This window comes from Oryza brachyantha, chromosome 9 (genome assembly GCF_000231095.2).
Source record: "Oryza brachyantha chromosome 9, ObraRS2, whole genome shotgun sequence".
NCBI lineage: Eukaryota > Viridiplantae > Streptophyta > Magnoliopsida > Poales > Poaceae > Oryza > Oryza brachyantha.
Window position 1 is genome coordinate 7,872,641 of NC_023171.2, and position 26,838 is coordinate 7,899,478.

The 26,838-nt window shown below is 46.4% G+C and overlaps 5 protein-coding genes across 5 annotated transcripts; all 5 read left to right on the forward strand.

The window, feature by feature from the left end:
* Positions 1-1,152: 1,152 nt before the first annotated feature.
* LOC102709873 lies at positions 1,153-4,495 on the forward strand. Its single transcript, XM_040527525.1, has 3 exons — positions 1,153-1,541; positions 2,686-3,461; positions 3,851-4,495. The coding sequence occupies exons 1-3, from the start codon at positions 1,245-1,247 to the stop codon at positions 4,374-4,376; spliced, it is 1,599 nt and encodes a 532-aa protein (XP_040383459.1). The 5' UTR covers positions 1,153-1,244; the 3' UTR covers positions 4,377-4,495.
* Positions 4,496-8,062: 3,567 nt separating this feature from the next.
* Positions 8,063-11,426, forward strand: LOC102700176. The gene is made up of 3 exons (XM_040527323.1): positions 8,063-8,359; positions 9,619-10,373; positions 10,652-11,426. Exons 1-3 carry the CDS (start codon positions 8,063-8,065, stop codon positions 11,139-11,141), a joined length of 1,542 nt encoding a protein of 513 aa, XP_040383257.1. The 3' UTR covers positions 11,142-11,426.
* A 903-nt stretch (positions 11,427-12,329) lies between these two features.
* LOC102710152 lies at positions 12,330-15,092 on the forward strand. The gene is made up of 3 exons (XM_040527625.1): positions 12,330-12,738; positions 13,387-14,132; positions 14,240-15,092. Exons 1-3 carry the CDS (start codon positions 12,412-12,414, stop codon positions 14,799-14,801), a joined length of 1,635 nt encoding a protein of 544 aa, XP_040383559.1. The 5' UTR covers positions 12,330-12,411; the 3' UTR covers positions 14,802-15,092.
* A 541-nt stretch (positions 15,093-15,633) lies between these two features.
* Positions 15,634-17,298, forward strand: LOC102710437. The gene has a single exon (XM_040527324.1). It carries the CDS (start codon positions 15,634-15,636, stop codon positions 17,104-17,106), a length of 1,473 nt encoding a protein of 490 aa, XP_040383258.1. The 3' UTR covers positions 17,107-17,298.
* A 6,116-nt stretch (positions 17,299-23,414) lies between these two features.
* On the forward strand, positions 23,415-25,039 carry LOC107304891. The gene has a single exon (XM_040527753.1). It carries the CDS (start codon positions 23,430-23,432, stop codon positions 24,720-24,722), a length of 1,293 nt encoding a protein of 430 aa, XP_040383687.1. The 5' UTR covers positions 23,415-23,429; the 3' UTR covers positions 24,723-25,039.
* The last annotated feature ends 1,799 nt before the right edge of the window (positions 25,040-26,838 follow it).

Genomic DNA, 26,838 nt, shown 5'->3' on the forward strand with positions numbered 1-26,838 from the left:
AAAAGAGAGTTTGTTTTTCTTTGATCTTGTATATTGCAAAAGCAATACACTTAAGCATTTTCTATGATCTATTACCTTCGTTGTAAGACTTTTGAGCCTTGTCTTAATTCATCAATTGATAAATGTATATAATTTATATATATGTCTAGATTTATTAGCATCCATATAAATCTAGATAAGACTAGAAAGTCTTATAATATGAAACGGATGGAGTATTTGATAGCTGCAGATTCTCCTAAAAGTATCGGCTCTTCTAAACATTTAGATTCGGACGGCTGTTCAGGCTCCGCCCTCAGGATTCTCGACTATCCAAAATACCTATAAAATATTATTATTAACGCAGAAATACTCTTGACCGCTAATCACTGGCTAACTGCCAATATTCAAAAGGCTGGATCTTTTAGAACACCTCAGTATATGCTGCAATGAACGTCCAAAATGTCCAATCACCGAACCACATAATCATTGCATCTCCCCGGCTTTACGTAAAACACCTCAGTGTTACTACCAGTAAGTGGCCTACACCCAAGCAAACAACTGCTCGAGAGAAAAAAAAAATACTACTCCGTAGTAAAAAGAAGAAAAGGGGTTGGAGTCCACGATCCAAAGACGATTCTACGTTGGCCCCATATTGGGCTGGGCCCACCTGGAGGTCCAAAAGCGCACGCTTTTTACCAGCCCTGCCATTATGCGAGCGGGCCCACCACCAATCCATGAAGGCAACTGGGGCCCATCGCGCAGAGCACACGTACCACCTGGGCCTCAGTGGGAGAATCGAAGAGGAAAAAGGAGAAGGCCCATGTTTGTTACTGGGCCGAAAGCTTCCTCGTACCACTGGGCTTAGCCAGCCCACGAGCCCGACGGTGGCGGCGATCTGGTTCTGGTCGGCTGGAAGTGGGGCCCGCTAGCTCCACGCGTCGGATATGCTTCGACGATATGCCGTCCCATGCCTCCGGGACACGTGGCGGCGCGGGAGGAGATGTCCGGGCCGCGCGCTGACGTCAGCTCCTCGTCCCAGGAGGAGTCAATGGTCAACGCGTCGGGACCCGGCCGCTGGATGAGAAACGAACGGTGGAGATCGCGTCGGCGCTGCCTCCTCAGTCTTCCTCGCGCCGTCGCGCGTCTCCATTTCAGAATTCAGAGAGACCATTTCCGCGAAAAAGAAAAAATCTCACGGCCGCGCCGGGGAGGAGGGGGGGATCACCGGTGATTCGTGCGGCGAAGGGAGGCGGAGGCGGAGGCGGATGGGGGACATGGAGGCGGCGAGGAGGACGCTGGCGCTGGTGAACCTGGCGGCGATCATGGAGAGGGCGGACGAGGCGCTGCTGCCGGCGGTGTACAGGGAGGTGGGCGCGGCGCTGCACGCCACGCCCATGGGGCTCGGCGCGCTCACGCTGTGCCGCTCCTTCGTGCAGGCGGCGTGCTACCCGCTCGCCGCCTACGCCGCCGTGCGGTACAACCGCGCGCACGTCGTCGCCGCCGGGTCCTTCCTCTGGGCCGCCGCCACCTTCCTCGTCGCCGTCTCCGACACCTTCGCCCAGGTCCGAATAAAAACCCCATCTCTACTTCTTCCAGTCGACTTGATGGAAAATATATCTTATTATCTTCTCAAATTCTTGTGATCATTCTGTTTTTTTGGTGGTATTTGGTGGTATTTGGTGGTATTTCACCTCAAATTTTGATCGAACTTCGGTGACTTGGCAAAATTTGATCGAACTTTTGATATTATACACTGGATCATCGTGGGTATATTCTTAGGTTGGGTAGTTTGGTTTGTCCGCACAAAATTTCAGTGACTTCGCTTTCGTTGTGCTTTATTGCTAAAAGCGGATGAAACCTCAGTTTTAACTTCCTGTCTGCTCTGCCTTTTCCTCTACGTTGCTGTGAAATTTGAAATGTTTCGGCCAAGTTCGTGTTAATGTAAACAAGTTTTTAAATCGTCGCGTTTCAGATTCCCAGCGATTTTTTTACGGTCGATGCATACTCGCATCTAGAAAGGAGTACCCGAATTAATAGCCAAATAAGCAAGGTGCGCTAGCCGTAAAATCCATTTTTTAAATCGAATATCTGCCGTATCGATGGCAGTAATGTTTTGATTTCTTTCCATTCAGAATTGAATATTTGTTTGATATATGAACCTCTCGTTGATTCCCAGAATAGTCCAGTTGGTTGCAGATGTTCATTCCACTAAGAAAATGAGCCTGTTTCTAAAAAAAATGGACTTGTCACCTGTCAAAATAAGTTCTTTCAAACCAGAAGTTAAATGTTGGTTTCAATATAAATGCACGGTTTAACGTTGCTATCGTGTTATGTATGTTTAACTGCACCAGTGTTTAACTGCACCAGTTTCTTTATGCGCTCAAATTTTGTTTGACGACGCTCTTTTAACTAAACCATACTTGAGGGTCTGTATTCGTCTATTCTACTAGCAATAGAATTTAATCTATTGATTTTTATTAGACGAATGTGATTAAATTATAGTACTAAAAGGGTAATATCGTCTTTTTTTGATCTTTATTAAAAAACAAAATTACAAAATATTGCTAATCAATTAATTAACAAAGTAAAAATATTTTTTTAATTAATTGTTAAGATCAGTTCTACTAATAATACAATATTATCATTAAAATGGGAGAGATTCTACTCGAAAAACATGTTTAGCTGATAAATTCTTGATTTAAGCAGGTGGCAGTAGCAAGGGGCCTGAACGGCGTTGGCCTAGCACTGGTCACTCCAGCGATCCAATCCCTAGTGGCGGACTGCAGCGACGACAGCACCCGCGGCTCTGCCTTCGGGTGGCTCCAGCTCACGGGGAACCTCGGCTCGGTGATCGGCGGGCTGTTCTCCCTCACGCTCGCGTCCACGACGGTCATGGGCGTCGCCGGCTGGCGCGTCGCGTTCCACGTCGTTGCCCTCATCAGCGTGGCCGTCGGCGCCATGGTCGGCGCCTTCGCGGTGGACCCTCATTCCGGCGGCGTCCAGCAGCAACAGTACGACGATGACCATCAGCGAAGAACGGAGCAGCGTCGTAGGCCGCCGCCATGGGAGGAGATGAAGGACCTGGCCGTGGAGGCCAGGGCCGTGGTGGGGATACCCTCGTTCCAGATCATCGTGGCGCAGGGTGTCACGGGGTCGTTCCCATGGTCGGCGCTGTCGTTCGCGCCGATGTGGCTGGAGCTGATGGGATACACGCACGCCATGACCGGGCTGCTCACGACGGCGTTCGCGGTGGCGAGCTCGCTGGGAGGGCTTCTGGGCGGGAAGATGGGGGATCATCTGGCTGTCCGGTATCCGAATTCCGGCCGGATAGCTCTGTCTCAGATCAGCTCGGCTTCGGCGATTCCGCTTGCAGCTGTGTTGCTGCTGGGGTTGCCTGATGACTCCTCTTCCGGCTTCCTGCATGGATTTGTCATGTTTGTCATGGGGCTAAGCATCTCCTGGAATGGTCCTGCTACCAACAAGTGAGTAGATGGTCATCGTTTATCTGTTCAGTTATGTCCTCAAAATGAAGACTAAAACCGTACTAACCCACATAGCCCCTCCATTGCAAAACATAGCTACGTTTGGATCTTGACATGGTGTTTGACACTTTTGCCGATTTGACATATTTTATAAATTTTTATGGTACATCGAGGTACTGTATCTTTTACACTTTTAAGTGTGTATCTTGACGTATTTTTTAAAGGATAGTAAAAAAACTGTTTTTTTATTTATAAATATGTCGCTTGTATTTTTCTAAACAATCACCCCCTTAATTTGCAATAATTAAACTAGCACACATCACTGAGACCACTAACCGTCTATGAATTTTATTTCACCATGGCCATAACAAAGCCTTTTTCATGTGCAGCCCTATATTTGCGGAGATTGTTCCTGAGAGATCAAGGACAAGCATATACGCGCTGGACCGCTCCTTCGAGTCGGTGCTAGCCTCGTTCGCACCGCCGCTGGTCGGGTTCTTGGCCGAGCACGCCTACGGCTACAGCCCGATCGCCGACGGAGCTGGAGGCGGAGGCGGAGGAGCGAGCAGCAGCGTCGTGAGGGACAGGGAGAACGCCTCCGCCCTCGCCAAGGCCCTCTACGCCGCGATCGCCGTCCCCATGCTGCTGTGCTGCTTCATCTACTCCCTGCTCTACGGCGCCTACCCTCGCGACAGGGAGAGGGCGAGGATGGACGCCCTGATCGCGTCGGAGCTGCAGCTGATCGAGCTGGAGCGGCGCCACCGGGCAGGAGCAGCAGCGGCGGCGGTGGGGTATGCTGCAGGAAGGAAGGACGACGCCGCCACCGTGATCGATGTGGAGGAGTACGGTGAGGAAGAGTCCGGTGATGATGATGAGGACGATGAGAGAGCGTTGATGCGTACGTTACCAGGTTGAACAGGGTGGCAGTGCCAGGTGACGACGGAGTGAATCAGGTTGAACATTTTGTTCTAAAAAAAAAAGGTTAGAAACATTTGGGGCGAACTCCGGTGTATTTTACTGGTAGTAAAATTTAATTTATACCGTTAATCTATTTTTATCCGATAGTTATGATTAAATTATACTACCAATAATATTAGGTGTAGTAGAATTTTAAAGGGGTAATATCGACCTTTTTATTATGATCTTTATGTAAAAAACAATATTACGAAATATTGCTAATGAAGTAATTAATAAATTATAAAAATATTATTTTTTTACTAGTAGTATAATCCTACAAGTAAAATGCACCAAAGAGTTGATCTTTTGTGATATATAATCTTGCTGTATTTTCGAAGTTTTTTTTTTTTGTAAGACGGGGATTGTCGTTTCCAGGTTTTTTTTTTTGAGTCGGCTAATGATGGTGAAATAGCTTCAATTGAACTGGACTGTGATGTGAAGGATTTACCTGAGACTGAAAAGGATACTGCAAAACTATGGGCAGATATGGAACCCCAAAAACAAAGTAGAACTTTATTTTAGCAATTTAGACAAATGTTCTGAATTCTCAGTGTCCGTTTTTGACAGCTTATCTTCTGATTTAGCCATTTAGCAGTTGTACACATTGGGGGATCTGTTCGGAGAAGTCCTTATGTACAGCACGATTGCACGATGATTTTGATCTTCTCAGACAGGTACAATACTTCCATTAAAGTTGGAGCCGTAGAATGCCGTGCAAAGCAATTACTTTCTGTTGTATTTTAATAGTTTTTGGAACAGCTTTTCAATGGCCTTGTGACTTTTATAATATACTGTATATGCGTTTTGCTATGAAGAAATATAAATTATATTATTGTATTCTTGTTTGAAACTTGTTTTTCATATGAAAATAACAGAACCAATATAAAGAACTATTTTGAAACAATAAAGTTGATGAATGCACGGCAGATTCGCTCCTATCATCGTTACCTTCTTTGGAATAGAATAGAAAGTAGTATCAGTGGATATTTTCCATGCAACTTTGTACTGAGCTAGATTTTAAATTAGAACTGAATTCAATATATAACTGATGTTTTTTCTTATTGTCTTTTTGAAAATCCGTTTGCCCGTTGCATCTAAGACGATATCTGGAACGAGCTGGTCAAATTAGCTGCTAATGGATGCTATACTTTCATAGAACTAGTGGCGCTACCGTGTGAAAAAAAAATCTCCAATGAAAGAGCTATCTAACCTAGTAGGTCGTTAGAATGACTAATTTTTTCCGTAATAGTCAAATCTAGCTAGTCTCTCTCACCTCATCTCAATAGCCAAATCTGGCTGGACCCATACGTTTGTTAGTCTGTTGAAGTGCATATCAATTTGGCTATGAAATCTTTTTGACATGAATAGCTAAATTAGGATTTGGAGAGGTAAATTTTGACTAGTCTCTTGGAGATGCACTAATGAATTTCAATCTAATCAGAATTCACTCCAATCTATCTTATCTCTTCATAAAATAGTTTACCAAACCAAACCATACCAATTATTATCCACTGGGACCAATCCAAACCAAACCAACTTCAATTTTAGCTCAATCCATACCAAATCATTTAGTTAAAATGGATCCAATCCACTACAGCAGAATGGATGTACTCATTTAGTATGTATAAACTTGGACCTAAAATTTTAAAACTTGCATTCACACTATAAAAATTTATTAAATTTGACTAAAATTTGGTGAGATGATTTATTATGCATGAGAGCAGCTTTGTGTAAATTTTAATCAATTTCTACATGTAAGTCCCACATATATCTATTTTCTTATCCATTGGTTATCCAATTAAAAGATCCATTTGTGCTTTATGGGCCAAATCCATTTAGAACTTAAAATCACCTAACTAAATCTGGTCTGTAACATTATATTTATCTCTATAACCCAATCTAATCCAATCCAAAGCATTTGAAGTAGCAATCCATTTACACCTAACTAAAGACAATCCAAATTAAAAACAAACACATTTAATTCATTTCATCCTAACTCATTGGTAGACCTAATTCAACCGGCTCTTTATCCTCCGTCCATCCACCGTCACCGTCACTACTATTAAAGCGTGCATGCTTTTCAACATATTAAAAGGTGTCTCTCTCTCTGTGTATATATATATATATATATATATAATAGATTATATATATATAATAGATTTTTTACTTTACTGTAGTTAATTTGATTGATTATATCATAAAATAACAATTAAAAAATCAGATAATTTTTTGTTTCATCATTATCTAACAAAAATAACACAGTCTAGGTAACCAGAACTAAACTGACAGTAAAACCTCTCTCACTCTACCCGGTATTTATCCTCTACCAAATATCTCTCTTGTTTTCTTTTATTAAAATGTGGCCCTAATGGTACTCCCCCCTTCTGCCAATCTACGTTATATCAAATTTAGCAACGGTTACCTATTGTTAATGAATTTACCTGTACTAATTGCTTCCTCTGTATAAAATACAGAAACATAGAACTGGATGTGATATCTTTCTACGTCTGTTCATATTAATAGTACTATGATATATCGCATTTAGTATTATATTTTAATATTTTGGGACGAATGTGGTACTTACTAAACTATATACATTATATTTGCACTTATACAAAATGGCTAGAGTGGATCGGAGGATATGCTCAGAGTCAAAACGCTTATGTGATTGGTGTTGCCATGCTGGAGATGCTGTCAAAAGCATAAGATACTCATGACGAAACCAAAGTGTCAGTAAAAAAAAACAGAAACACATCTAAGTAATAACTCCGTTTTTTTATTCAACAACATTAATTTTTAGATATATATTTCATCATTTATCTTATTTAAAAACTTCACATGATTATTAATTACTTTTATTTCTCATAATACCTTTAAATTCGAATTATAATTTTATATGTTTACATAAAAATTTTAAATGGGATAAATGATCAAGCGCCAACCAAAAATCAAACGGATAAATGAATCGACGACATTAGTGCATTATATTTGGAAATTGTTATGCGTATGACCAAGTTATATGACTAAATTGATCAACGGCTCCATGCATGTTTTTAGTCATACAATTGATCGCACGTATTGTCATTATATTTTTAGTCAAAGCAAAACAGAGAGAAGTAAAGAGCATGCTTTGAACAGCCATCTATACCCAAGTCACCTCCAATTGTACATAAACTGGGCCCCATGAGATACGCCAATGGGAAGCCCCCAACCATCTCGCCTCAAAGATTCCAAGTACATAAACTGCGTGCTCCTATTTGCGTGGGTCCCACCAGCTCACCTCGTGAGCATCTCTCCACCCCCACCTCCAGACTATACAGTCACCTCCTAAACGTCACTGCCAAGTGGACCCACGCTTAAGTGGCGCCCACCCGTCATGGAGACTAGCACGAAGAGTCTGAGAATATCCCGCGTAAGAAAGGAAAACAACTCAGAATATTAAATTTCCCGCGAATTTGAGAGAGGCGGAGACCCTGGATCGCCGGAGCGGCAGAAGTACTAATGCCGGCGTGCCGGAGACGACGAGAGATTTCTTGGACCCGACACCGCACGGCACGACGAAGGAAGTGAGGCCGGGGATGATGGGGCAGCAGCAGCAGCAGCGGCCGGTGGTGGAGGTGGAGGTGGAGGTGGATCAGGTGGACATGGAGAGGGAGCGGCGGCGGCGGCGGACGCTGGTGCTGGTGAACCTGGCGTCCATCATGGAACGCGCCGACGAGGCACTGCTGCCGGCGGTGTACCGGGAGGTGGGGGCCGCGCTGCACGCCACGCCGACGGGGCTGGGGGCCCTCACGCTGTGCCGCTCCGTCGTGCAGGCCACCTGCTACCCGCTCGCCGCCTACGCCGCCGCGCGCCACAATCGCGCGCACGTCATCGCCGTGGGGGCCTTCCTCTGGGCCGCCGCCACCTTCTTCGTCGCCGTCTCCGACACCTTCGCCCAGGTAAACAGCTGGTTTAATTCGCTAGTTATGTTGGATTTCGCGTGCGTCCCTGCTCTCTAATCATTTTCTGCTTCCGCTTGCTGGATGCGTTTAGATCTCTGCTCAAAACTGATGGGTGTCCATGACTGCAATTCATCGCACCAGTTTGAGCAAACCGTATAATTTTTCGGTTATCAAGAGCAAATTTGCTTGAGAGTTGAGATGGATTCATCGGTATAAATTTTGGGGCAATGGTTTTTGTGAAGCTATTCGTAGGATTGGATTTAAAATTTGAATTCGGGCCGATTTCATATGAATATAAAGCCCAGCCCATGGGCTCTTGTCTCGCACCCGGCCTCACTGCTTCCACATCCCCGTGCCGCCGCCGCCCGCCGGTGTGCGATGCGGCCGAGGAGGCGGCGCCGTGCGAGGGGGATCCGTTGATGGGAGGCGCCGCGCATCATCGCCCGCACGTACGCCGCAGCGCCGCACGGATTCGGTGGTGGCGAGGGGGTGGTGCGGGGATATTGCCCGGCGGAAGGGCGCGCCGCAGTCTGTCTCATGGCCCGGCTTCTCCGGGGACGGCACGGCCGCCAGCTCCCGCGCCATCTATGGTGAAGGCGAGGTAGCGGCGATGACGCGGAGACAGAGGTCACAGCAAAACCTAGCGTGTAGTACCGTACTATTTTTCCCTTTTGCAGGATTTTGATTATCTTTTGTGTTTATGGGCTAAAGAAGCTTAATTTACGACCAAAGAAAAGGGACTGCACTTAGATTCTGTTTAAATTGCACGAATTGGGGTTATTGAAATGTTCAATATAGGGTCTCCCATTGGTGATAAAATTGATGATTCGACGCTTTCTTCGTTGACCAATTGTTTACGCATATATTCGTGAGTATGACATATCGGATCATCTGAGTCAATAATAGTGAGCCAAAATGTCAAATAATCGATTGCTCCCCATTGCCCAATAACTTAGGAGTAGCCAGGTGGCTATCTACAATCGGTGAAATTCTTATCAAGATTACTATCATTGTCAATGCTATACTTTTCTCATGACTTCATATAAATATGTTGATCTTCAGGCGTATTTCGATTCCAATAAAATTAAGGCTGTTAGTTCTCATTTATATTGCTATCGTGATACATGACATGCTCACCAACTATGTGGCTAATCGAAAATATTTGGCAATGACTCACTCTCTTTTGTGGTAACCAGCAAAATTGTATTCTTTGGATCATTACAATTGAAAGCTTACAGCGGCACTTATCATCACAGGTAGCAATCGCAAGGGGTCTGAACGGCATTGGCCTTGCTCTGGTGGTACCATCAATCCAGTCATTGGTCGCCGATTCCACTGACGACGGAACGCGTGGATCAGCTTTCGGATGGTTGCAACTCGCCAGCAGCTTAGGCCTCATCTCGGGGGGTTTCGTTGGTCTGCTTCTGGCGCAGACCACGGTCTTCGGTATCGACGGATGGCGCATCGCCTTCCATCTCGTGGCGATCATCAGTGTTTTTGTAGGGATTCTGAACTGGTTCTTTGCTGTGGATCCTCACTGTCCGACGAGCAGTGCTGCAACGTGTGATAGGCTGGTCAGTAAGCAGTCTGCCTGGCAAGTGGTTGATGAAATGATCAGGGAGGCCAAGTTTGTGGTTCAGATCCCAACGTTCCAAATTTTCGTGGCTCAGGGAGTCAGTGGCACATTCCCATGGTCAGCACTTTCTTTTGCATCCATGTGGCTTGAGCTTATTGGATTCAGCCACAAAGACACCGCTTTTCTGATGACGATATTCTGGGTTGCAAGCTCATTTGGTGGTCTTCTTGGGGGTAAGATGGGTGATTTCCTGGCTGTGCGATATCCCAATGCTGGTAGGATTGTTCTGTCGCAGATCAGTGCTGGTTCAGCTGTGCCTCTAGCTGCGGTGCTACTTCTGGGGCTCCCTGATGATCCATCCAACGGAATTGCCTATGGCATTGTGCTGTTCATCATGGGCGTATTTATCTCTTGGAATGGTCCTGCTACAAACTTGTATGTCATTTCTTCTCACACATATTGTTTGTTTTTTTCTATATGATGATGAAAAAAAATCAAAATATTTGTTGTATATTTTTGTTTAAGTTTAGAGTAATTTTATAGTCCTTAAGTAAATACTGAGAGATACCAAAATTTTAGTATAAAATTTGGTACCTCCTAATATCTAGGTACCTCATGGTACCTTCTCAAGTACTGTAAAATTGCTCTTAAGTTTACATTTGCTCTACCAAGTGCTGCACTGTTAATGTTTACACCTCTTGCTGGTCTTGCAGCCCTATTTTTGCAGAGATAGTTCCTGAGAAATCAAGAACAAGCATCTACGCTCTTGACAGGTCTTTCGAGTCTGTGCTGTCATCCTTCGCTCCCCCTATCGTTGGCATCTTAGCCCAGCGCGTGTATGGGTTCAGGCCAGATGACAAAGGAAAGAGTGTTCAGTTAGACAGGCAAAATGCTGCATCTTTGGCCAAGGCATTGTACACAGCTATTGCGATACCATTTACGATCTGCACCTCCATATACTCGTTCCTGTACTGCAGTTATCCTCGGGACAGAGAGCGTGCACGTATGCAATCTCTGATAGAATCTGAACTGCAGCAGATGGAGAAGGAGAGTTCTTGTTTGGAAGAAGGCGACTGTCGTTTTCAGGTTTTTGACTCAGCTAGTGATGGTGAAAGAGCTACAATTGAAGTGACCAACGGTGTCAAGGATTTATCAGAGACTGAAAAGGACACTGCAAGACTATTGGCAAACAGGGAATCATAACAAAGAGGGCTTTATGTTTAGCAATTTATCAGGCAAATGTTCTGAACTCTACGGTGTCCATTCTGGGCACAACTTATGTTCTCACTTGCCATTAATGTAGAAATTGTAGAATGGAGATCTTTCTGATAATGTTGGGATAAGTTCTGATAGTGCTATAGAATGTCAGACGAAGTAATTACTTGTATTTTGTAACATTTTTTTCCAACCTTTTGGTAGCGCAACACTGTTGTACTGTTTCCATAGTAGAAGTTGCTATTCTTCACAGGTTTGATTCTAACCTCTCATTGTTGCCATTGGATTGCAAAAGCTACTGAATGCTAAACAAATGATTTGGAGAGGAAAAGGTTGTTTCAGCTTGAAGCACACTTGACTGATGGCTACGGAACAACGCTGGTACTCTAAGAAGAAAAAAGTGAAACAATATATTTGTAAATAAAAAATAGTTTATAAATAAAATTTTTATATATGGTTCTTAACGATTTAAAAGCAAATGTTGAAAAATAAACTATGATAAAAACTTCAAAATTAACTCCAGATTTAAGGTTGAAATTTTAAATTTTGATTTACCAGGAAAGCAAAAAAGGTTGATGGCGTGAAGTTCAGAAAGTGTCACGCTCATCTTCAGAAATGCTCCATATGGTTGACAGTAAGCTCTCCAAAGGCCTAGACCGAGAAATGCTGATAACTAGTAGTACAAGCATAATTTCTCAGCTCAATATGAAGAACAGCGTCATGTGAATCATGATGAGATCAGGTTAGCAGCGAGTTCATTAATCCCATGCTGCCTCGCCTCGTTGCACGTGCAAGTGAACAATAGGTTAACCTTAAACATTTGGTTACGGGAAAAAATATTAAAAAGAAAGATAGGTACCCCAAGCAGCAAAACTCAGATAGCCATCTGTCACACTGACATGTATGGCCCACCAAGAACCAGCCAATCAGACGCTGCTCAACTCGCAGCTCCTGGTCTAATCCTGCGGTCAAAAACAATTAGCCCACTTGGGCCACTCACTGACCCGTGGGCCCCACTTAGAACCTGACCCTACATGTCATTCTCACAGTAGAGAACTGTGCTCGCGCCAAGGACGAGTCGTAACGCAGATTATAAAATTCCCGCGAAGAGGACGAAGAGGAGGGAGAAGACCCCCAGATCGCCGGTGGCCGGAGCGCGAGCCGCGAGGTCGCTGCCAATGGCGGACATCCCGAGCTCGAGCTGACCAACAAAGCAAGGGAGAGAGAAAGAGTGGAGAGGCTAAGGCCGGCCGGAAGGATGGGTGGCCCAGCGGCGGCGGCGGCGGCGGCGAGGGCGACGTGGGAGGAGCGGCGGACGCTGGTGCTGGTGAACCTGGCGTCGATCATGGAGCGCGCCGACGAGGCGCTGCTGCCGGCGGTGTACCGGGAGGTGGGCGCCGCGCTGCACGCCACGCCGACGGGGCTCGGCGCGCTCACGCTCTACCGCTCCGCCGTCCAGGCCGCCTGCTACCCCGTCGCCGCCTACGCCGCCTCCCGCCACAACCGCGCGCACGTCATCGCCGTGGGGGCCTTCCTCTGGGCCGCCGCCACCTTCCTCGTCGCCGTCTCCGGCACCTTCCTCCAGGTAATCAATCAATCAATCAATCGCTTAATTAGCTGCTCGAACACGCGCGCCATTGCTGATTGGTTCATCGATCTTAATCCATTTGGTTAGGAAAAGCCAGCTGCTAATTGATGGCTCAGCTCTCTTTGCAATCTTCATGTGCTAAAAACTTGAACAAACGATTAGTTTGCTTAAGAAACTACTCCAAATGTCAAATGCTACCAAGAAATGAGCCAATTAAATGTCAAATTTGAGCATTACTTGAGTGGAGAAACATTGCTTCTTCCAGCGACTCAGTCGATGGAATTTGCAAGGCCAGCTTCGATTTTTCCACAGTTGAAATGATGATTATTGGTAAGCATGTCGAAATCACACTTTGACCCTTGACTAAGCAACCACTGTACCTTGCTTGGGTCCTTGATGCTGTCCATGTTACCATTAATTATTGTGAGCGACGCATGGTGATGGCGACTTCGCTGAATTTTGGTCATCCATCAATTTGCCAGGGTCAAAAATTTCCAAGACTAACCTTATTCCTGGCAGTGCAAGTTTGAATCTTTAGAAGAAGAAATCGAGAGTTGATGCCATTTATCTGATGTTGATCTCATTAGGCTTCAAGAATTATGGTCATTGCATCGAACTGGAAAAATTGTTAATTTTTCTTGGCAGGTGGCGATCTCGAGAGGCCTCAATGGCATCGGCCTCGCGCTGGTCATACCGGCGGTCCAGTCGCTGGTCGCCGACTCCACCGACGACGACAACCGCGGGTCGGCGTTCGGGTGGCTGCAGCTCACCAGCAGCATCGGCTCCATCATCGGCGGCTTCTCCGCGCTGCTGCTGGCGTCGACCACCGTCCTCGGGATCGAAGGCTGGCGCGTCGCGTTCCACCTCGTGGCCGCCATCAGCGTCGCCGTCGGCGTCCTCGTCTGGCTCTTCGCCGTCGACCCCCATTTCTCCAGCGGCGCCTCACCGGGCGGCGGGAAGCGGCGGTCGGCGTGGGACGAGGCCAGGGAGCTGGTCGGGGAGGCGAAGGCCGTGTGCCGGATCCCGACGTTCCAGATCTTCGTGGCGCAGGGGGTGAGCGGATCGTTCCCGTGGTCGGCGCTGTCGTTCATGTCCATGTGGCTGGAGCTCATCGGGTTCAGCCACGAGGACACCGCCGTGTTCACCACCGTCTTCTCCGTCGCCACGTCGCTCGGCGGGCTCCTCGGCGGCAAGATGGGGGACGCCCTCGCCCGCCGGTACCCCGACGCCGGGAGGATCGTGCTGTCGCAGATCAGCGCCGGATCGGCCGTGCCCTTGGCCGCCGTCCTGCTGCTGGCCCTCCCCGACGACCCGTCCACCGGCGTCGCCCATTGTCTCGTGCTATTCGTCATGGGGCTCATCATCTCATGGAATGCAGCTGCCACTAACAAGTATGGCACATTACATCTCAAAGCTTTTCGATCCAAAAATTGCTACAGAATTTAAGAAATTCGAACCTTTCGCGGTTTGATCGGTGATCCGTGTTCACGATGCGCAGCCCAATTTTCGCGGAGATTGTGCCGGAGAAATCAAGAACGAGCATCTACGCACTCGACAGGTCGTTCGAGTCGATCCTGGCGTCGTTCGCGCCACCGGCCGTCGGCTTCTTGTCCCAGCACGTGTACGGCTTCAAGCCAGCCGGCGGCAATGGCAGCGGTGGCGCCGCTTCCGCCGCCGTCGAGAGGGACAGGGAGAACGCGGCGTCGCTGGCGAAGGCGCTGTACGCGGCGATCGCGATCCCGATGACGATCTGCAGCGCGATATACTCGTTCCTGTACTGCACGTACCCGCGGGACAGGGATCGCGCGCGCGCGACGCAGGCGCTGGCCGCCGCCGGCGACCTGCCGGCGGAGCTGCGGCACGTCGAGCTGGAGGAGGGCTCGTTCCCACGGCGTATTGGCGGCGACACGAGGCGGTTCGAGCTCGTTGGATCGCGGGAGGACGACGAGGAGCAGGACGGTGTGAGAGGCGATGGCAATGGCGACGCCGGCGGCGACGGTTCAGGCGAGGGCCGTGCTGATGCTGACACAGAAAGGTTACTGTCAAGCCGGAAGCTCTGAAATTGTGACATGCGAAGGAAATGAAGGCTGGCTCTGCTCTCTGCAATCTTCCCTGCTGGACTTGAGAGATGTTCAGAGTTTCAGACAAGTTCAAATTTGTCGATGAAAACTAGGCGGTTTGACATTGCTAAAATTGATGAGTTAGGAGTACTATCTGACTTTCTTTGACAAATTCTATAAATTTGAAACGTGGCCTTCTTCTTTTCCGATTCTGGAGTTTGTATTTTCGTTAGTACGCCCCCATGAGATATCCAAATTTTACATTAAAATTTTAGTATATCTCAGTACCTATTCAAGAACCATAAAATTGCTCTATATAGTATACCATGTTCATTCCCCAAATCCTAATTTAATCATAGTTTATGCCTTCAAATAGCTATAAAAATGGCATATCTTATTAACCCGTCAATTTTAAATCACTCAAACCGGCCTAACTTTAGAGAATGGAAGCAAATGTAGTGAACTTTGAAGAACTTTTCCCTTAACAACTCTCATTAGTTAATGTGAGGGTCAGAAGTATGCAAGACTTTAGGGCTCCTTTAGAACACGTGAATTTACAGAAAATTTGTAGAAAAATAGTCCAATTCCTACGAACAGAATAGACCTTACCGCCAAAATCGTCAGAATGAGATGCAGGACATGCAGCAAATCCATGAAACTGCTGCTTTCTGAATTTCCAGTTGCTACAACTAGCTGTTGACTAAACGAGTGAGCTTTACTGCTTTTCAAAGATTCATTCGCTAAAATCACACCCATGCACACTTGCTGCACAAGAATCGATCCATCCGGGTGAGTGTATCCAGCCCAGATCAAGCACGTGTTGCTGACGACGATGCCGGACCAGCAGCAGCAGCAGCGCGCCAAGAAGCGGCGTCGCCGGAGCCGCGCGCGGGCGGCGGCGCTGCTCCTGGCGTACGCGGCGCTGGCCATGGAGCGCGCCGACGCGGCGCTGCTCCCGGCGGTGTACAGGGAGATCGGCGGCGCGCTGCAGGCCTCGCCGACCGCGCTCGGCTCCATCGCGCTCTCCCGCTCCGTCGTGCAGGCCGCCTGCTACCCGCTCGCCGCGTACCTGGCCGCGCGCCACGACCGCCTCACCGTCGTCGCCCTCGGCGCCTTCCTCTGGGCCGCCGCCACCTTGCTCATCGCCGTCTCCACCACCTTCCCGCAGATGGCCGTCACGGCGGCATTGAACGGCGTCGGGCTGGCGCTGCAGATCCCGGCGATTTACGCCTTCGTCGCCGACTCCGTCGACGGCACGAGCAGGGGCGTGGCCTTCGGGTGGCTCATGGTGGCGGGCAAGGTCGGCACGGTGGGCGGCACTTCCCTTGGCCTCCTCATGGCGCCCACCTCGTTCTTGGGGGTACCAGGCTGGCGGCTCGCCTTCCTCTTCCTCGCTGTCGCCGGCGCCTCGGTCGGTGTGTCCATACGCTGGTTTGCCGCTGGCAACGCCGCGGCGGCGGCGTCGACGACGACCCCGGCAAATACCACGAAGCCTGTGAAGCAACAGCTGCAGGAGTTCGCGAGGGAGGCGAAGGCCGTGCTGCGGGTCCCGTCGTTCCAGGTGATCGTCGCGCAGGGGCTCACCGGCTCGTTCCCCTGGTCAGCGCTCTCCTTCACGGCGATGTGGCTGGAGCTCGTGGGGTTCTCCCACGGCGAGACGGCGGCGCTCATGGCGCTGTTCAAGGTCGCCACGTCGCTGGGCGCCCTCCTCGGCGGCAAGATGGGGGACGCACTCGCGCGGCGGTTCAAGAACTCCGGCCGCATCGTCCTCGCGCAGATCAGCTCCGGCTCGGCGGTGCCCCTCGCCGCCATCCTGCTCCTCGCCCTCCCAAGCGAACCACCCACCGCCGCCAAGCACGGCGCCGCGCTGTTCGCCCTGGGGCTCATGGCCTCCTGGAACCCCTCGTCGACGAACGGCCCGATACTCGCGGAGATCGTGCCGCCGCGGTCGAGGACGAGCGTGTACGCGCTGGACCGGACGTGCGAGGCCGTGCTCGCGTCGTTCGCTCCCCCGGTGGTCGGCCTCCTCGCCGAGCGCCTGTACGGCTACGAGCTGGCGCGCCCCGCCGGCGCCGCCGCAGTGACGACGGAGCGGCGCAACGCCGCCTCCCTCGCCAGGGCGCTGTACACCGCGATCGCCGTCCCCATGGTGCTGTGCTGCCTCGTCTACTCGTTCTTGTATTGCACCTACCCCATGGACAGGGAGGCGGCGGCTCGCGGAGACGGCGGAGACCGTCCCGGCGGCGGCGAGGGATTTGGCACCGACGACGAAGAGGAGGACGAGAGAAAATTGCTTCCGCAGTGACCGAAATTCGGGTGATCATGCAGCTTAAATTAGTAGGCAAAAACTCCCGTACGGAAACACTACCATCCGTTGAAGATTTGAGATGATTTTAAGCAAAACAAGTAGATTCGGTGATAGATTTCATCAAAAGTAGTATAGGATTTGATATAGAACTATATTAAACTTATGTTTCTATAGGTAAAAGTGTGTCTTCTATATAATGGATTTTAAATAAAATTATATTTGATATAGAGTTAACTTTTATAATCTCATCCTTTTGTTTATGCTTGCACTTATAAGCCAAAATTTAAATTTAAAGTTAATTTTATTTTTTTAATCTGAACACATTTTCTAGTATTTGCTTTAAGATCTAAGGGTATGTATATAAAAGTTTTATTTATAATTTTTTTTCACGAATACGTTGTTTTTCCAATGAGCCCTTTAGCTTATCTTGTGACGCGACATTTCTACCATGAAAGCAAATGTACCGAAGAACATTGTTGCAAATATCTTTCGGTATCCTGCTCGAACGGAGGCGTTCTACGAGGAATTTCAGATTTGAAATAATTTCCGGCACAAGAACGGAGTAGATCAGTAAGGTAGTTTTTGCTCAAATCCGAAGATATATTAGCACCTAGTAAATGAACAATTGCTTGCGTCAAAAATCAGCAAACCAATGGAGAAACACATGCAATGTGGTGATAGAGTCGTTGGTAACATCACTTCATTTATCAAAGTTCAAATCCTAGGGGCCCAGGAATATTATGCGTGGATTTTCAAAGGAAATTTAGTGAGACCAGTTATGTACAATTGGTTTCTATATCTTTAAGCATGTGTTAGAGGACGTATTCACGTGTGCGTGAATGTGGTGTTATGTGTTTAGAGATGTGTGTGGGGCTGTGTGCGTGTCTGTCGAAGGATTAACTCATTCAGCGGGAGATCGGGTGAACCCTCTTTTGAGTTTAGCCTAGTGACGGGGGGAGAAGTCGCTAAGATGAATGTGGTGAAATGGACAATGTGTGGAGCAAACGCACGTGCACAACAAGTATAAGGTTCAGGCAATAGGGGGTGTAATACCTACTCCCATGGTGTTCATTGTGATTTGGTGGATTACAAATTAAAAGGGTCAAGTGAAAACTCAAACTATTTAAACGTGTTTGCACTAATTGTGCTTGGATCGATCTTCCTCTCCATTTGGCAGTGTCTTTATTTTTAGTCTTAAGAGGATATCATAGTGCTACAGAGAGGTATGAAAACTATCTAATTTCTTTATTTTGAATCAAGGTTGTATGATTTGTTTATTCTTTTTGTGTTAGTGTTAAATTCATTGTTACATAACATGATTTCCATAGTTGGCTTATAATCATCTAATTCTTGGGTAAAATTACAAGTGCGGTAAGTTAGCGCTACTAGGGTTGGCAATTTCCCCCGCGGGGCTAGGGCCTGCCCCCACGGGGACGAGGCCGGAGGACATTTTTGCCCCGCGGGGATTCGGGGCCAGGGCCCCAGATTTGGTCGGGGCCAGGGCGGGGAAAGCTTTATATAACTGCAGGGTTCCCCATGGGACCCGAGGATCTAAATCAGACTTTTGAAGATTAGGCCCAACAGTCAAAAGCCCAACTGTTTTCCCTAAAACCTTATTACACACTCTCTCTCCCTTCCTATCTTCCTCACTCTCTCTCTCCCTCACACCACCAGCGGCGGTGGCGGCCTGGCACGACGGGGCTCGGCGGCGCGGCGACTGGGCCGAGGCTCGACAGCGTGGCGACGGATCCGGGGCGAGCAGGGTTGGGGTTCGGCGGCGCAGAGACTAGTTCAGGGCTTGGCGGCTAGTCCAGGGCTCAACGACGCGATAGCTGGGCGGCGGTGACGCCGGTGAATCCCTCTCTTTGGCTCTCTCTGTGCATGGTCACTCGGAGTCGTCGGGGCCTGGGGATCCGGCGGGGTTAGGGCCGGGGGACAATTTCGCCTTGTTTTTTGATTTCGGGGCCAGGGTCAGGGTCGGGGCCGTTCTTGACCAACCCGATCCCGACCAATCCCGTTGCCAATCCTAAGCGCTACGTACGTGGATATGAGAAGAATCTTACACCCGTTAGAGGGTACGTAATATTAGTTATTATGGGTATGGGGTAGAAAACCTTGTGGATACATATCCATTGCCATCTTTACGCGAGCTTGACTGTACGCCATGATGGTGGATTTGGGGTGTCGGGCTGTCCCGATGCCTATGTGCTCCTTGAGGGGAGGTGTCAAGGTAGCCAAACTTCTCCTGGATGAGATGTGGCCAAGTCTTGAGACATCGTGGAATCAACTGATGGGGGAATCCTAGTAATCATATCATTGACTATGATTGTGTAACCGAACAAACAATCAGCTGACCTTCGTTGCTTTTGGAAGATTATTTCGCTAGATACGCTCGAGTCAAAACAACTTGAGCGCGCAGATGATATTGATACTAGTCAGAAGTTGTAAAACGAAAAAAAAAAACTGACTTATTTTCTCGACCAGGAGGCTCAATATGGGCTCAAATACAACACTGGGCCACCTCGTGGTAGCCGAGTAATCGCCACCGGAAGTATGAACGTGTTGCAAACTGAGCAGTGGTGGAGGTTGTTGTTACAAGACGGCATGAAAAATAGTATGATGCCAACATCATGATGCCACATAGGATATTTTATTGAAAGGGATGTAGAGCTGTATATCGTTTTAGAACAGTATAAGTCTCGTATCTACCACTGCCTCCATTTCATATCGTAAAACTTTCTGGTTTTACCTAAATACATCAATTGATAAATATATATAATTTATCATTAGCATTCATATGAATATATGCAGAGCCAAAAAGTTTTATATTATAAAACGGAGGGAGCAGTTATTAGAGCTGATGCACATCTTAATACCTGATGTACCTTCTATAGTTTTTTAACCAAGGAACCAGCCTATACCATTCCAACGGCATACCATTGTGTAGCATTTTATGTGTTTTAATTGTGTGGGAGAGAAAAATGATATTGACAATTAGACACTTTAATAGACATCTTAATATGTACCTTCCATATATAATATTTGTAAATCTAATATTGCTTATACTGTATATAAATTGTTGTATGTTATATACTTGATTTGCAATAAAATTAAGTTGTCTAAATATTGTTCATGTCCTTAGGACAATTAAGCTTCAAATCCCAGGGAACATGCTACTACGTATTAATGTATATATAATGGAAGTTTTTGAGGAAAACAAATGATATCTTATTCCATCCACAAAAGAAATGACCACTTAGAACTTAGAAGGAAGAAGAAAAATTATATGGGGAGAAAAACGATCAAGATATACCTTAAATGACAGAATTTAAGAGGGTAGGAGTGGAACGATGTCCGTGGTTAGGATAGGGATAATTTTTTTCAATGAAACTAAACCGGCAGAATGACTGCAAATTATATTTCAATAAAAAGGAGTAAAGCCTAGGCGGGCTATAGAAAAGAGAAAAAACTCGTGGCCCAAACCCCTCACAGCACATGAGCAACACACAACTCTACACCACCAACCGAAGACAATGGTGGAGCCCAAAGGGAGACAACGTGGTTGAGTTTGTCTGAAAGTGACATCTAAGTTCTGAATTTGCAATACCCATATCATCGTTACTAAGCTTGTCGTCTAGCGACACAGCAGCTCCGACTGCATGACTATCATGTCATCATTAACAAGACAAACGAAACCAACTACAACGTCCTACGGTAGATCTTAGCCTAAACTACTAAGCATTAAGACCTAAACCTAATAAGCACCATCACCCCTAAAAAAAACTGTAACGCGTTATCGTATAAGTACTACCATTTGAATCAAAATGGACAGCTATTTTCCAGCTGATGGAGTATTGAATCATTAGCATTAAACAAGACATGCCCTAGACGATTGAACTCAAAAAATAAAAAGCTGCATACAGCAAAATTAGCGACGTCCAGATTAGGCCAGAATTGATGGTCCTAATTCCTAAATATCTCCAACAGTATCAATATGTGCATCTGTCGGCAGAAATAGGCAAGGCTTGTTAATAAGTAGATAAGATGTCTTTTGCACATTTAATATACTACTGCATTATTAAACATGAAGATATGTTTGTCTTTAACAAATGAAAAGCGTCAGTTGTTATTCTATTGTGCATGTGAGTGAAGGAACGCAACAATTAAAACTCACGAGATTCAGAATAAACGCAAGCGATTAATCAGGATGAGAATCTGCAATAATTCCTTGCTTTGCCTACGATGTTACAGTTGACGAGATCACAATTACCACTTTAGCAGGTGCATCATTACTTGTTCTAGTGGTAATTTCCACTCCACATCAAATGAACGATTGAATTAACTATAGGTAAAAAAATTACTCTTAAAATATTAGATAAGAAAGTTTTAGGTGCTCAGGAAACATGTCCGGAATAATTTAAATTCGATAATAAGAAAAGAACGTGACCACATTGTTTACGAAACTCCACTTTTCTCAATCTAGTAAAACTTTTCAATATATCCTTCCAATAAAAGATATAAATATTTTTAGATATATATGTGGTGGGATATTCATATATATATATTAGATAGAAATTAATACTTGAATTTCGTAACGAAGAGTTTAAGAGATTTTAAATAGGCAGAAATGCTTAAAGACATTTTAATACACATTGCATTGAAATACCTCCTGGGTAATTGTTTTCTGAAACCAAGCGGGCAAAAATGCCAATTATATTAAGAAGAAGGTGCCTTATTTTAATGAGAGAATGAGGCCAAACCCAAGGCTAATTAGGGAAAAACTGAACTAAAACTAGAAAGATTTTTTACGATTCTTCAAAAAAGTATATCAAGATATCACACTTTTTAGTGTTACACTGTACCTTAAGATATCAAGAATTTATACTAAAGTTCTCGATACATCGAGATACTTTTTAAGAATGATAAAAAAACATAAAAATACAAGTCTCACAAACTATAACAACCGTTGCAACAATGTCGAGCTGTACAATCAAACTTACAGCATCAGTCCGCTAACAACTAAATATCGACACAGCCCAACACGGCCGGGAGCGTCTTTCTCGAAATCGTCACAATGGCTTAGTTTCAGCTTCACCACGAACACATCATTGTTACCAACTTACCACTAATATAATGAACCGTCTCCGACTTTCCACGGTGGACATGAGCTGAAAAATACCAAAGCTCCGCTTCATAGCTAGGGCCTGGTAGCACTAACACGCCTTGTGGGTAGGGGTGGGAATAGGCGAAAGCTCGTGGTTTCTTTTACAACCCTATTTAGTTCTTAAAAATTTTTTAGTTCAAAACTCTATATAATTTTATTTTTAATCCGTTTTAAAACCGGTCCTTAAATTTTCTAGGCAAAATGGTTAGGCCCATTACCACCCCTACTTGTGGGTAAATGTCGCCAGTGATATTTGCACGCGTATGCTGCGTTTCAGCGTTCTTTTGTGCGCATATCCCAAACTGCTAAAATTTTCTATAAAAAATACTTTTAAAAATCATATTAATCATTTTTTAAACTTTTATAGATAATAATTAATTAATGATATATCAATCTACAGCTACTTTTTTCTCGCCGGGTACTGCCCAACGAAGAACATGACCGTAGTAGCCAGGATAGCTGGTACTCACTCCTTTATAAAATAAACCAATCTTTCACATTTTAGCTATAATATTTGACGCTTTGTCTTATTAAAAAAATTTTACGATTAATATTTTTGTTTTTATTAGATGATAAATCATGAATACTACCTCCGTTTCACGATATAAGATTTTCTAGTCTTGTCTAGATTTATATGAATACTAATAAATATAGACATATATATAAATTATATATATTCATCCATCAATAAATTTAGCTAAGACTAGAAAGCCCTACAATATAAAATAGATGTAGTAGTATTTTACACGTGACTATTTTTTTAATTTTTTAAAATTTTTAAATAAAGCATATAATCAAACGCTGATTATTTTGTCGGAGCGAGTAGGTTTAAGCTGGACAACAGTGACATACTGACTGACACATGTGGAGAGAGTGGTGCCGGCTTCGGCTTCGGCTTCAGCCTTCAGCCGAGGTTACGGCGAGCTCCGGTAGATCGATCGATCCATCGATGCTGCCGCAGTTGCCTTATTCTTCTTCCTGGCGCAGCTTGTCGGTTGTCACCACCCGGACCCCGGCCGGCCGCCACCATGTGACGCCCTACTGTGCCCGCGCACGCTCGCTCGCTGGCATTCCCTTCTCTTCTTCTTCTTCCTCCTGCTCACTCCCACTCCACTCTTGCTCTTCTTCCTCCTGCTAGCTCTTGGGTCGGCCGGCAATGGCGTCTGGTGGTGGTGAATCAATGTGCCGTGGGCGGTGGGTGGCGGTAATGGTCGTGCTTCTTCTGCTCTGCTTCCACGTCGCCGTCGTCCGTGCGGCTGCTTCGCGAGCGGTGGTGTCGCGCAAGGCGAATCTGTCAGGGCGTAAGGGTGGCTTGGCGGCGGCGGAGAAGATGAAGCCGGGCAAGGATGGTGCCGGTGGTGTGGTGGACGCGACTGTGGTGAGAGCACTGAAGAAGAAGACGGTGGCGGCGGCGGCAGTGAAGGATCAGACCGGAGTGCTGAAACAGGGGAAGAAGCTCAGCTCGGGTGGTGCCATCACGAGCGAAATTGCCACGAGCAGGACTCCGGCGGCCGTGGCCGCCGTCAAAACCAAGCTTCCGAAGGTCAACAAGGTGGCTGCTGTGAAGCCCAAGATCACGTCCGCCGCGAAGCTCGCCAAGATTGGCACCGAGAAATTGACCGAAGAATCCCGCAAGGAGGGGCAGGCGGCGGCCGTGATGAAGGCGAGGAAATCGCCGGCGGCGGTGGCGTTGACATTGGCGGAAGAGGACGGGGCCGAGGACCTGATCTCGGAGTTCCGGGAGCTGCCGGCGCGGCTGCAGGAGACGCTCGTGCCGGACCTGGCGCGGCTGTCGTCGACGTCCAGGGCGTACCTGTCGGCGGCGAACGCCGGCATCGCCGACGGGGTGCGGCCGCTGCTGGGCGGGCGGTGGGCGCCCGTGGCGGCGACCGTCGCGTCGGCGGCGGTCCTGCTGCTGCCGCTGTGCCTGCTCGCGGCGCTGGTGCGGCGCGTGGGCGCGTACCTCCCGCTCCTCCGCCGCGCGCTGCTGCTGGCGCAGGCCTACCTGGCCATCTACTTCGCGACGCTCGCGGTGGCGGCGGCAGCCACGGGGCTGGAGCCGCTCCGGTTCTTCCACGCGGCGTCGCCGGCCGCGTACGCGTGGACGCAGGCGGCGCAGTCGCTCGGGTACGTGGCCTACCTCGTGCTCCAGATGGTGGACCTGGTGGCCGCCTTCTCCTCCCGCGAGGGCGCGGGCGGCGCCGGCGCCGGGGAGGAGGCGTCGTCCAGGGCGCTGTCGCTGGCGCAGATGTTGCTGGGCCTCGCCGTCGGGCTGCACTACTACGCCGCGGTGTTCCACCGCGCCGCTGCCGGCGAGGCGCCACGAGCCACCTGGCGCGTCCACGCGGTGTACGCGGCGTGCTTCGTGGTGGTGTGCGCGTGCGCGCGCGCCGAGAGAAGGAAGAAAGCCTACCTCACCGGCGCCGCCGAGGCGTGGAAGAAGAGCTGACGACGAGTGACGTCGCCTGCACAATGCAAACGCACTGTTTGAAAAAAAAAAGACATTTGCAGTGTAAATTTCACTCCTTTTTAATTTCTTTGGTTTCTTTTTGGTGTTTTTTCTGGTGCAAAGAGGGAAAATAAGGTAAAAATAAGAGTGCAAATTGATGTAAAGTGTAAACAGTAGGAGTGAGGTTGACTGATGTAATTTGGTACTGAAATGTACTCGCTAAAGTCAAAACTTGTGATCTCCACGCAAAAATGAATAGCTTCTGCTTAGATTTGTGATTTCCATGTATTTGTATAATTTCATTCATTTCAATAATTCTAGAGCTAATCAGATACTTACAAAGAGAATATAAACAATTCAAATAGAAAAATGGACCGCTGAGTGAAATAAAAAAACTCCTGACATGTTTTGCATATGCTAAACAATTTAGAATACTTAGATTTTATAACAAATACAGTAGGTCTACGAGTACATTACACTGGTTGTCTGAAAGACTATTCTTCTCTCCCTTATTTTATTTTTTTTAATGTTTGATGTCGTTGATTTTTAAACATATATTTGGTTATTAATATTTTTAAAACATGTAATTATTACATATTTTACTATAATTTAATTAAATGTACTTTGAATATGACGTTTATTTTTACATATCAGTAAAATTCTTTAAATAACATAAATAGTTAAACACTTATCCAAAAGTGAATAACATCAAACTAAAGAATCGGAGGGAGTAGTTAATAAAATGCAAACATCACCATGCCGATTAGTTACAATTTACAGGACTAAAAAAACATATATCTCTCATGGGTCTGCCTAGTGATCAAATGTTTGAAAACTTTAATTCTATCGATTAAATCCGGTCACGATTAAATCCGGTCACTGCTGTTGGATATAATCTAAAGATGTGCACGCAAATCAAAAAGTCCGCACACACCCTTTCCTCACATGCATGTTTGACAGAAGAACACAAAATCAAACGTTTGATCACTAGAAAAAAAAAGTAGAGTCTGCCCAGTGATCAAATGTTTGAAAACTTTAATTCTGTCAATTAAGTTCGGTCACTATTGTTGGATATAATCTAAAGTCATGCACGCAAATCAAAAGGTCCATACACACCCTTCCCTCACACGCATGTTTAACAGAAGAACACAAAATCAAACGTTTAATCAATAGCAAAAATGATCTCTCATTAATTTCTGCATTGCTTCCCTTCAAAACTGCTTGTCTACCTTTATTCATCTTTATATCCGGAAACAAAAGAGAGATTCAGATACGTGAAAATTTAGTTAAGCAGAGGAAGATTGGTGCAATAGATGCGGTAGGAGAGATGCCCCCTTTCAGAATTCAGAGCGTGACAGCTAGCGACCGTTGCTGAGCACAGTTGGATCATGCACCGACACTCAACAAGCAGCCAAGGGTTTGGATAATGATAATTGGATACATTTCAAGGCCAGCAATGTGGTGCTGTTCGGCACATGAGAATTGCATCTACTACCTACCTTAATAGAGCTGTTTTAGAAAAAAATATTTGACAGATTTTATGTATAATTTTGTTCGGTGCCAAGAATATTGGTCGAGTTAGTATAGTTGTGGATGGGTAGCTCCCCGTAGTTATAACACTTGGGCCGCTTCGCCAACATGGGTAAGTTATCTTACCTCCCTCGTTTTTCGCACGCACGTTTTTCGAGCGGTTAAACATTGTATTTTTTTAATAATTTTCTATAGGAAAGTTGTTTTAAAAAGTCATATTAATATATTTTATATGTTTTTAATAATTAATAATTAATTAATCATGTACTAATCTATTACTTCGTTTTTCATGTGGGGTAAGTTAACTTACCTCCTCGCTTACTGAACATGGCCTTGGCTTGGTAAAGTGTGACAATGAAATATAAATCCTTTAAGTTAAGGATACAAAAGATATCTTTGAGGACACATATATCTATGTGGGAAGAAATATTATTAGATGTGGGAGCATATGTGGTGAGGCGGTAGGGTTGTGGGTATACGACTCTACCTACTAGGGTTTAAATACTTATTACTCAGGAATATTATGCATATGCAAGTAGGTTTTCATCAACAAAAAAAAATTTGGGTCTATTCAGTTTAGAGGGAT

Bases quoted from the DNA above. Each gene is read 5' to 3' on its own strand.
- LOC102709873 (XM_040527525.1), top strand. From the start codon at position 1,245: ATGGGGGACATGGAGGCGGCGAGGAGGACGCTGGCGCTGGTGAACCTG. The intron at 1,542-2,685 runs GTCCGAATAAAA...TGATTTAAGCAG, and splicing joins TCTCCGACACCTTCGCCCAG to GTGGCAGTAGCAAGGGGCCT. The intron at 3,462-3,850 runs GTGAGTAGATGG...TTTCATGTGCAG, and splicing joins AATGGTCCTGCTACCAACAA to CCCTATATTTGCGGAGATTG.
- LOC102700176 (XM_040527323.1), top strand. From the start codon at position 8,063: ATGGAGAGGGAGCGGCGGCGGCGGCGGACGCTGGTGCTGGTGAACCTG. The intron at 8,360-9,618 runs GTAAACAGCTGG...TTATCATCACAG, and splicing joins TCTCCGACACCTTCGCCCAG to GTAGCAATCGCAAGGGGTCT. The intron at 10,374-10,651 runs GTATGTCATTTC...CTGGTCTTGCAG, and splicing joins AATGGTCCTGCTACAAACTT to CCCTATTTTTGCAGAGATAG.
- LOC102710152 (XM_040527625.1), top strand. From the start codon at position 12,412: ATGGGTGGCCCAGCGGCGGCGGCGGCGGCGGCGAGGGCGACGTGGGAG. The intron at 12,739-13,386 runs GTAATCAATCAA...TTTTCTTGGCAG, and splicing joins TCTCCGGCACCTTCCTCCAG to GTGGCGATCTCGAGAGGCCT. The intron at 14,133-14,239 runs GTATGGCACATT...CACGATGCGCAG, and splicing joins AATGCAGCTGCCACTAACAA to CCCAATTTTCGCGGAGATTG.
- LOC102710437 (XM_040527324.1), top strand. From the start codon at position 15,634: ATGCCGGACCAGCAGCAGCAGCAGCGCGCCAAGAAGCGGCGTCGCCGG.
- LOC107304891 (XM_040527753.1), top strand. From the start codon at position 23,430: ATGGCGTCTGGTGGTGGTGAATCAATGTGCCGTGGGCGGTGGGTGGCG.